The sequence below is a fragment of the Pectinophora gossypiella genome, chromosome Z, assembly GCF_024362695.1.
Source record: "Pectinophora gossypiella chromosome Z, ilPecGoss1.1, whole genome shotgun sequence".
NCBI lineage: Eukaryota > Metazoa > Arthropoda > Insecta > Lepidoptera > Gelechiidae > Pectinophora > Pectinophora gossypiella.
Genome location: NC_065433.1, coordinates 946,581 through 958,505, shown reverse-complemented (window position 1 = coordinate 958,505; position 11,925 = coordinate 946,581). Strand labels below are relative to the sequence as shown.

The window sequence follows — 11,925 nt, the reverse complement described above, 5'->3', positions numbered from 1 at the left end:
TGTGGAAGTAATTTTCAACGAGGGCTAGAGGACATTGGAAATATGTAGCAGCTTTAGGTAAAAAAAAAACAATAAAATCAAAAGACAGTGAAATAAAATTATAGGTAGGTGTGTGTGTGTGTGTCTGTCTGTATAAATAAAGCAGATAAAAATAATTTACCAGAACAATCTACGAATAATTTTACTCGAGGAATCGTTTCAGTCGTAATTTTCGGTGAATAATTTAATTATGTACTTAACATTGCCAAGACTAATTATTTATATGTGTTAATTTTAAGACCTATCAGCACTCCAGTGGGAAAATTAAAAAGTTTTAGCGCATCTGTGTTGTACACCTAATTGTCTTAAAACCGGCAAGTTTTATTAATACAAGTAAGTAGTAAAATATTATATACTTGTTAATTAGCAATATAAAAAATATATTCACTAGTCGTTAAAGAAATAAAAGAGGTTATGTTAAATTGGAATATTTTTATTAACAGGTCGTTATAACTTTAGGCACAGGAAAAGTTTAAGCACATTATATATTTTTTTGTATTATCTGGGTACGGCGTAGCGTACGGTCGATACGACTGCTGTGGATTTTTGTTTCGTTTTTTATTTTTTGTTTTGACCGCCGTTCTTTTACGCCATCTTGCTTCCACAGTTCGCGGCGCGCCGCAACCGTCGGCGATTCTACAATCTTGGTACTTATTTTTCCGTTTTCAAATGTGAAATGACATCGAGAATACAATACATCATATTGTGGCTACATAGTATACTCATACAGATTATTTACTCCATTAAATATTTAAATTTAAATCTATAAAAAGGAACTAACAGTGCGTGTACTTATGCGGAATAATATTATACTTAGTAATGCTTAAAACTACACAAAAGTTCTTTTTGTCACGCAAAAAAAATTGCGAACCTATTGTTTCCCGCCCGTTTGATAGTCCTTCGTTTACCATTCGACCCATCACACTATAATTTAAAGGAGCCTAGTTATCTATGGAAATTTTTTCACATTTATCTACTCTTAGCCTAATCTTAACTTACTTTAAATATCAATGTTTCAATAAATAAGTAGTATATATTACTAATAAAAAAAAACATTCTCCATACACGATTCGTTGAACCGTCGTAATAAAAAAAGAACATGTATTGTATACTAAATAAACATTTAGGTTTGTGTTTTTCTTGTTTCTCTGGAGTTTGGAATCGTTAAATAATCGATTATGTTTCGGTTACATTTATCGTGTAATTATTTGCGGATTTAGGCTCACGTGCGGACCTTCTGCGCATGCTTGCGGATCAATAAGATATGACACTAAACAGGTAAAAAGACATAACTCGCAGCCATTCTGTCAACATGCTCTAACAACTTCTCCTTGACAACAAATCCTTGTGGCCCTGTAGGCCTTGTTACACTTCCCAATCTATCGGGCCTGATGCGTCGGATCGGGCAGTGTAATATGAGACAAATCGTTCCGGGATGATTGCTAACTCCAGTTGTTAATAAACTGTTGTAAGGTCCACACGCGTATTGTTAAATTCGCATGACACTAAGCAGAGGGTGTTTGGGGGTTAAGCTGCCCGCCCACGTCAGACAACCACGACCGATTTTTTGTTGGAGAAAAGTATAACGTACTGCTCGCAATAGTGCAACACCCACGTCCTATAAAAAGTCGGTCAGAAATAAAATCTGACCCGACCAATCCGATTATCGGTGAAATATGGAACGTTCGGAAATGAGTTGGTCACAAAATCGGGCATAAGAATCGGAGGAAAAATCGGCCTGATTAACTGTCCTCCTAAAAGTCTGACGTAGGCGGGCCTTAAAAAAGTCACATCGAAGCAATTCACCTAAGGAATATTTCCATTTGTCATTTGTTGCAATATTGTTATTTTTTTAAAGATGAGCTGCTTCAATGTGGCCCTTTCGTCCCCCAGGCCTTGATGCATGGAATACTCTATTATTCCTGAAAAAATAACGATGCCCACCGTGTTCATGAATTGTTTACACAGTAATATTGGACGGATAACTTGTAGATTTTCTATGATTCCTGTTAACACTTTTTAAACACCAGGATTTTAATCCGATGTTGGACTAAAAACCCGTAAAACCCACTCCCTGGGTGTTTAATCGGATTTGCAACCTAACACTGTGTTTAAAACTCGATAGCTTATCTGTTTTGCCAGAATATAAAAAAATTGAGGTACGAAACCGAATTTCAGAACTCCGTTGCCATTTTGATTTACAATCACGTTTCATTATTATATATTACTTTTTAGTTACAGTATACTCTATACAGACAATGTTACTGACATCGATTTTACTAAAGTTCGTTATGAAGACAACAGATGAGAGACTTTCCAGGCTACTTTTTGCAAAAAATGCAGAGGGCGTTGTACAGATTTAATATTAAGTACCTATTATTGAGGAGCTCGGTGGCGCAGCGGTAAACGCGCTCGGTCTGCGATTGTTGAAGTTAAGCAACTTTCGCAAAGGCCGGTCATAGGATGGGTGACCACAAAAAAATTTCTCGAGCTCCTCCGTGCTTCGGAAGGCACGTTAAGCCGTTGGTCTCGGCTGCATTAGCAGTCGTTAATAACCATCAATCCGCACTGGGCCCGCGTGATGGTTTAAGGCCCGATCTCCCTATTCATCCATAGGGAAGGCCCGTGCCCCAGCAGTGGAGACGTTAATGGGCTGATTGATGATGACCTATTATTCTCATTGCTCGGGTACATCTCTCTCTTTATTTAAGAGCTGCGCTCTTGTCGGTGGAGTAACGGTCTCGGGTACATAATTACTTATTCAAAAATATAACTAGCGACCCGCCCCGGCTTCGCTGGGGTGCAATGCTGAGGAAAAAACGATATTATTTACGACATCACATTAAAAACCTCAAAACTAACAGTATTTCTCCACTATTTAATATCTGTTATTATACATATAAACCTTCCACTTGAATCACTCTATCTTCTAAAAAAACCGCATCAAAATCCGTTGCGTAGTTTTAAAGATTTAAGCGTACATAGACAAAGGGACAGAAAAAGCGACTTTGTTTTATACTATGTAGTGATTATGTAATACAATATAAATGTTGCTACCTATATCGCTTCTGTTTATTTTGATCAGAATAATAATGGGTGGAAGATGTATGCATGAGTGTAATAACAAGAGTCATCATTTATGCCAGAAAAACAAAGACAAAAGATTCATAGATATCCATGAAATTGGAAGGTTAAAGAAAGGCAACATCGCATAACGCAATCTATATTTTTTTGGGAACGCAGCCTGGAAACTCCCTCACTGAAAAGAGGGAAAACAAAAAGGGGAAAGAGCACTTGCTTCAACTTGCGGCATACAATACAACTGTACAAAATCTATTTTCTGAAGTTAAGGGACAGTAGACATATACATATACAATCCAATGAGGAATTATATGACACCATATTTCAATAAGTTACAGTCAAAGATGTATCTACATTAGTCTCTATTTGGTGTCTGGTAAAACGACTCTTCGTTTAATAGTTGGTAAGTCGCTCATTTCAGTACTGCCTCTGGTTTTTTTTAAGTACGTAGTGTTAAGACTTTGTCGTTTTATCAGACTCCATTTATCTCCCGAAAATTATCAGAACCTGTTTTTACACCATCATCACTTTTGATGTTCGATTTGTTTTTTCCAATTGTCTTTCACTATATCGGAACGTTGTACTTAGTAAAACGTCCTGAACATAGTCCGATACGATGCACTGATATCACTCAGTTTGAAAGCGCTCATAAGGCGCAGAACTGGGGCTATGGGCAGTCCATAGAGTTCGGGCTGGGCGGGCCCCCCATCACGCTGTATGGCGGGCTGTGCGGCGGCAGCGACTGTATGGAGCCCATCGGCCCGTGGTACATATCCATCTCCAGGGACGCGTCCGGGGAACACTTCTCCGTCATCTTGTTCTCCTGCTTCGTCACCATTCGCCGCCACTTCGCCCGCGCGTTCTGGAACCACACCTGCGAACAAAAAACGAACCGTTGGTGTCGCCAAAAGAATAATACGACGGTTGCGTCGCCAGCAAAATGAAAATAACTCGCCAGCCCGACAAAAAAATAAAAGTCCGCTCAGCAAAACGAGTCGCCAAAAAAAATGTACCGCTGAAGCGGTGTTCGAATTTTCCTCGATGATACGGCCTGGTAATGCGGGGAAAGTAATTAGCTCGCTGCCTCCGTCTGGATGCGGAAGCTCGATTCTTTTCTTTTGCACATTCTGCATGTCTCCGTTTTTGTGGGGCACGTGAGAGCGTTCCGCGGATTTGCCGTTGTGGGTTGCGTTCCAAAGTGCAGATTTTATCTGTAATTAGTGAGATTACCCCGCGGGGCGCCGCGGCCGAGCGTGACGCGAGCTGTCGCGCGCCCGCGCAGCCGCCGCGCCGCCGCCGCTGTCCGCTCCGCGCCGCCAGCCGCCACGCGCATGCGCAACATTCCATCGCGTTGTTCTCGGCCGTTGCAATTACATGCACGCGCTAAAATTTGTGCATTCTGTGGAATCGCAAACATTATAATAAATTAAAGTGGCATTTAAAACATAATTAAGTACGTAAGTTTATAACATTTCAATTCCAATTAAGTACATATGCTTGTAGTAGACAGGGTTCCGACAGGAAAATTTCTTTGGCAGTCTGCTACATGGAGTTGAAGACCTCGAAACTTAAATTCCATTCATCTGTCTTGAGGTTCAATAATAGCGAGGCAAGCGCGCAATATTCGAAGATTCAAACGTGGAACGTTCCCACGGCAGCGTGCGGCGTGCGAATCTCGGGGCCAATCGCGCGCGGCGTCGCGCAGGCCCCGCCCCCGCGTCATGGCCGCTGCGGATGTAGCCTAATGCCAAATTTAGACGAGCGTTTTTCTCAGCCGCCGCCGGTAGCCCACGAATATTGTTAATAGAATGGTAGCACGTTTCGATCGGTGGTTTCATTCATTCTTTTAAAAGATCAAAGATTTTCGTGACTAATTACTGTGGGCCGCCCGCTACTGTCAGACGTTCATAAATTCTTGGTATGGGAAGTGAGTCGATATCGTGAGTGGTGTCGAGATGGATGAGAAATGGGAGAAAAGTGCGGGAGGCGACGGGAGGATTGATGGTGGTTGTCCACATGTGTCGAGGAGATAACCGGAGCACGGTGGTCCCACGACGCGCGACGCGCCCCGCGTTATGAATGACACAGTTCACTGCGCCCATTCACCTGGGCTCCTATCGCGGCCTACATCTCTACCACGTTTGCTCCTATCAGCTTATGAGTAGGTCTTAACCTTAACCAGATAACCGCTTCAATTCCCCAACCTTTCCTGGCACTCACTAACTAGAACAGAGACAAAGCCACAAGCGAAACTATTAAAAGAATTACTAAGAGTCATAAATACAATACCAAGATTCCAATTAAAATTATATATGTGTCTTGAAATAACTTCTGGCCCGTCTAATTGACGGTTCCAAAGTAAACAGTCGCGGTACGACGCGTCTCATTATTTCTAGAACATAACTTTCATTTCATTATTATAGCAAACGTTAACAATGAGATAAGTTGCGAACAAGAGCGTACATAAAAAGCTGTGTCAAGTTAAGGAGATAGTCACAGGCAAAGGTGATAAAAGTGAGAGAACAGAGGAAGTAAATAGACTAAAGCACTGTCAAATAGGAATTCAGGTTCAGGGGCCGTTCAGGGGCCTGAACCAAATTGCGGACGATTATGATAATCGGCAGTTTTTTGTTTTTACTTACATACATACATACATAAACTCACGCCCGTAATCCCTAATGGGGTGGGCAGAGCCACAAGTAATCAAAGACAACTTGCAGCCACTGTTGATACGAATTCCAAAGATGGATATGATGAACCTTATGGTGATAAGGGATCAGCCTATCGCCCATAACATTAGTCCATCATGTTAGAGGACACAATCCCTCTGTCGGTTTTTACGACATGCCCGGGAAGAGAAGCAGCTGAACGTGTTCTATGTTTTTTATATGCTCCCAGAACAGCATAGAAGCAATTGTTTTTACTTATTGTAGATTTGCCGCAAATGGCATTAACTACTTGGCCGGATATTCACCCGGCACAAAATTTGAGACAGGATGCTCCAGCATGATAAATTACCTACAATGGTGATAGTCTGAAAGCTGCTGTCACTATACTTAATGTTCATCATGAAATTGCCAGCAAAACAAAATTCGCATCATAAGCGCAGTCAGAATTTTCAACGACCTGTAACTTCTGTGTATATACCCTTATCGACAATTAAATGCTTTTTGTTTCTGTTTCAGTTATATATAGAATTAATAATCAATCATAGACCACAAAAAGAGCGTGTTTTGTTTTGTTAATTCTGATGCCGTCTAGTGATTCCATTCTGATGATGTCATCAGAAATTTTCAAATTAACAAAACCAATCTCTACCTTTTTTAATATTTAATTTAATTTAAAATGAATATTTTTAAAATTATATTTTTCCTGTATTACAAATATTTTTTTTTTGTAAAAAATATATTATTTATTAATGATATTATTATTATATTACAAGAATGTGTTTATTATCAAAACTACACGTGTAAATTACATGTTACAAGTCACATAAAAAGACACAAAGTAGAAAACCTAGTAGTAACATCAGTTAATAAGCCCTACAGAAAGCGAGTCCCGCCCGAACGTACCCATTAGGTATGCTTGCAGCGTTGCCTCTCTGGACAGCAAATGAAATACGCTGCGCGAGGAAAAACCAGCTCGAGGATCTCCGCCTCAAATCTGTTCTGTAATAGTAATTATAATTTCATAATAAAACTGAAATATCTGACAGCGCGTACGATGCGAAAGAAATTTGGTCGGCTTTCAGCTTAATGTGTCTTAGGACTACAACGTCAAGTGTGGCTGCAAGTTCTCTGCTGACCACCCCAATAGGAAACACGGGTTTTTTTTTTTTCAAGCCTTCTGATTAGGTTTTAATTTTGCAATCCTTGCCACCGGAATCCGTACCGTGGCGTCTAGCGTGACAAGCGATAGTAACTCGTCCAATTACATGTTACAACTTAATTTCCCTTGTTAATATAAATCAATCAAAAAAAAAAAAATTTTTTTGCCGGCGATTTTTCATTCAAAAATATTTTAATTGAAAAATATCGCAACATGAATAATAGTTGAATATGTAACTCATATTTTATTTTTTAATATTACAAAAAATATTTTTAAAGATTATTTTTTCTGTGTAAATGAATTTGTAACGGGTTCGGGAGACGTTTCGTTGAATAAGCTGTATAAATTCGCTCGGGGAGGCATTATAAATTGTTCCGCATCAAAATACACGACGACTCTTAATCTGTGCCTGTTATAAATTGCTTTCAGTCTGCTATAACGAGACTCTTGTACATCAAAAGATAGGCGATGTTTAAAGAAATCGTTAGCATATCATTTTACGTTTGTTTCACAAATTACAATACAATATAATACAAATACACTTTAATGCACCAAAATAAAAAGAAATAACTAAAATTATTACTTAATAAAAAAAAATAGAAATTATTACTATACATGTTATTTTTATGTATTTTTTATTTTAAAACTTGTCAAATTAGCAAATAAGACCATATTTATCAATATACAAATATTCAACTGTCATTTTCTACATCTTAACTATATAAACAGCAAGTATTGCGTCTCTCTTTAATAATAAAAAAAGAATATACGGTCGAATTGAGAACCTCCTCCTTTTTTGAAGTCGGTAATAAAAGTAAAAAAAATTGTTCGAATATTTTTTTTAATTATCCCAGGCAGATTACCGATATCTTTTTAATAACAATGAAGACATTGGAAATATTGTAGGAAAAAATATAATTAATAATAGGCTAGTTTCCAACTAGTCAAATCAGTCACTTTTTACTAAACGTCAAAACACGAAATTTTTATGGAATTTGTATGAAAAAGCATCCTGTGACGTCATAGGAAAACGTGACAAAATGTCACGTTGATGTAGAATAGAATAGAATAGAATAGAAATTGTTTATTATAAAAGGACGCCACACACAAAGACAAGACAATAACATCACATATTTTTTTTTACAAAACAATTACAAAAAGCATAGAAGGATGTTCATTACAATGATCATAAGGTGGTGGTGGACGTCCTGAGATAAAAGGGCCTCACTCAGCACAAGTCGCGGCGTGAACCACGACGCTGGTATTATGTGGACCCTGTTGGGTGAGGCACGAACGTCGTGTTTCATAAATATACGTTAATATTCGTAGATTAAATATGAAATTACTATTATTTTGATGTATAAGTTGAATAGAAAAAAGGAAAACTTTTTTGTCACCTTTAGATCTGTTTTTATTTAGTAATCAGAATTTCATAATTTATCTTTGACCTGGGAAACTATCCAATTGCGAAATTCTCCGGGTGTGCTAGGTATCCCAGTTGCGAACGATTTCAAAAAGCGATTTCATACACAGTCAGTCGTATATTTATCACTGTCGTATTTTGTAATCGTTTACAACTTGACTACGACCCCAGATCTTGAATAACATTAAGTAGGTGTGTGAATGGAAGAATTGCAACAATTAAGTTCCTAACTAAATGGTTAAAAAAAATATTACAGTGTTTTCTACTCGTCAAAGAAGAAGAAGAACACATTACATAATATAAGCTCACAACTATGTCCCAATTGGGGTAGTCAGAGAAAAACATGAACAAATCTTCTAGCGTAGTTACTTTTGTTCGTAGCATTTCAGTGCGGAACGTTCCTAAACGATCATTTATATCTTTAAGACGTCTCTATTCAACTATTCGTCTTTTAGATATTAATCTGAACTGTGAGGACAATGACGGAGGACTTGGATTTGTAACAATGCGCGTGCGCACACTCGAGAGACTGTTTGTCTTACAAGTGTACTGATTTGAATGATGATTGTATGTTTTATTAATGTGTTTACAGTATATATTTTTAATGGAAATCGATGGGTTGGGATGAAGAGTTGTGAGCATAAAAAACTGGGATGAACAGGGATTTTACTAATATCTACACAGCAAGATGACAAAGAATTGGGGAACGAATGGGACGTACGTCATTTTTGACAGCTAATCTGTCAGATTAAATTGCGTTTATATAGCATGTTACATTAACATCAAATGACGAACTGTGATCATACTTGTTACTGTCTACCCTGAATAGTGTAAGCTGTCACAGACCAAGATTACAAGCGTAGGTGGTACCAAATACTTCAGTACTTACCTAATTGATTTTCTATTTACCTAAATAGAAAAAAATATGTAAATAAAAAAATAAAAAAAAGGAAAAATATAAAAATATTTGCACATCTTAAAATATCAGCAAACGTAAAAACATTCGAGACAATCATCAGATTTTACGAGATGAAATTGTTCGGTGATTTTTTTTTGTAGATTGTAATGTGCCATAATTAAATCAGAATCATTTATTGATTGGTTGACAATTGATTGATTGATTTATATATAGATTCTCAATTATCTATTTTAATAGACTTTATTACATTGTAAATAAAATTAATCAGAATAGTGGTCAATAACTAAATCTTTACTTAGTAACTTAACTTTTAGTATTAAGTGATTATACTTAGTCAAAAATTATGTTAAAAAAGATACTTTTAATAACGTATTCAATGAAGCAGAAGAAAACTCTAAAAGAGAAATTAATCACCAAACAATTTCATCTTATAGAACCACCCGTTATGGCACGAACTCGTCATAGACAAATGCCCGTGGATCCGTCATGTAGGGTAACTGGGCCAGTAATTGGCCAGTGGGCAATTACCTGTGACGCGATGACCGAAAGCCGTAATCATTCAGCGACGTATGAACCATTTGGGCCCGGTGCGCAAACGCAATTTGCGATATCACTTAGTTGTTAGCGTAATGAGCTATGAACAGGATTGAGACGTCAAGCTCTTAACGACCTGTTGGTTTGTCCGCAAGGTAAATACCGCATTTCTATAGGTAGGTACTTACATAAATATTTTCATTCAGTCTGCGGTTGTGGAGGAAACGGGCTTGTTGATTGGTGTTTCCTTCCTTCTTTGGATTTTGTAATATAAGACTACCATACAAGGTACTAAGCGGTAAAAACACTACTTTTTCCCATGCATTGCCATATTTTATAAATTGTATTTTAAGTATAATTACTTTTAATCATGCCCGTTTCATAACTTGTTTTTTATCTTTTCTTATTTCTTACTAATATTTGTTTTCTTTAAATATTAATGACATTAATGAGATAAATATTAAATTAAATAGTCAATAACAATTTACTTGGCAGTTTGACAGCTTTTATTTTTACCGTAACAAATTATAATTTCAACAAAAGCGTATAAAAGAGAGCAGATTGGATTTTAAAGAGAGTATTATACGAAAAAGATAATTTTAGGTAGGTACATTAATACAATTAACAACAGTTCGCGTGTTTTTCGAACATATGGCTACGCTTGAGCTTGTGGTAATAACCGAAATGTACAATTCTGCGAAATTAAAAAGTATAAACTGTATCATACGAGAAAAATTGACTTTCATGAACCATTATTTTCTGCTACCCTCACAAAAATCACCGTTTTCAGCTTTATTCCTTCACATGGACCCCGGTATTTAGACACGCACAGTTTGGTTGGTAAGCATATTAAAAAATGAGGTAAATAATAAATATGAAGCGTAAACAGCGGTAACTAAGCATGAAAAACTGCGACCCTAATGAATGTCCAAACAAACACGATCAAAGAAACCAGTGTGTGAATAAAAAAAGAGTTATGATTAATAGTCGCGTTTTCCTTAAATAAATAATATTTGAATAAATTAGGGAGCACGGCGCGTCCGCTCACAGAGAGTTCGCGCGACCAAATGACAAATGGTGGTCTTTTGAGCGCGCGGCGGAAATTATCTGGCCAACCAAGCGTCTCTGGACGCCGCACTAATTACTAGTGCGTTTGATTGTGATCTTCACACGTCCACACAAACAAAATTCGACCCTAATCTCCAAAACTACAGTCCTATATTCCCCCAACAAGCCCGGTTTATTATTAACACGGAAAGTACTTAGAAAGTAAAATTATATGCGGCCAAATGTCGACGTGTGACCATCCGGTACTAATTGCAGGGGTTGGTGTGCCTTCTCCGTTGTGTCGGTTATTTGTGTGCCGTTGTGGCATCTTTATAGTTTCAGAAATCAAGGCGTGAAAACGATTTAAAAATAGACTCGATATAATCGCGGCTTCTGATGAGCCATCGGGAAATGGTTGAAAACCGATGCGTTTACCCTAGTCTGTCGTATTACCACTTCTTCACTGTCAGGAAATTGTACAAATTTTATATTACTATACTTAATTATTAGTTTTTTTGTATTTGTGTGATCTTAAAATAAATGATATTTAAAGTAACTAGGTTTAACCCTAGGGTAAAACCCTAGAGTTTTATCATGTCTATGCTATATGGCTTGTAAGCGACACGATTTAATAAATGTGTCCAATACAATTATATTTGAAAATTATTAAAATTCTAAGTGCCTGTACCCAGCAGTGGGATGTATATAGGCTGTTTATGTTATTATAATAATTATTAATAACCAAAACAAAATGTAGATAATGAATTCAATATTTTTTATTTTATTTTTAGGGACTTCAGTCGAGATCTAAACTTTTAAATATTTAAGTAATCATAATTTAATTGATTTAGTAAAGTTTTATTATTTACTATAAATTCACCTATATTAAGCAAAGATAACACCAACGCAGAGTTCAGCCGCCAGAGCCTTGGCATTACAGAAACACCTAATTAATAAACTAAATCGATTCATTCGAACTCGATTAACGCCCATAAAATTAATAGAATCGATTATTCCAACCAGTAGCATTCACCTTTAATAAAATATAGTGACA

The 11,925-nt window shown here is 37.1% G+C and overlaps 1 protein-coding gene across 1 annotated transcript in view; it reads right to left on the bottom strand.

Annotated features, from left to right (window-relative positions):
• Positions 1-462: 462 nt before the first annotated feature.
• LOC126380118 (protein apterous-like) overlaps positions 463-11,925 on the bottom strand; it is a 114,159-nt gene continuing 102,696 nt past the window's right edge. The window contains exon 6 of the mRNA XM_050029362.1: positions 463-3,994. Coding sequence (XP_049885319.1) covers positions 3,788-3,994 — 207 coding nt within the window. The 3' untranslated portion in view covers positions 463-3,787. The remainder of the gene's footprint in view (positions 3,995-11,925) is intronic.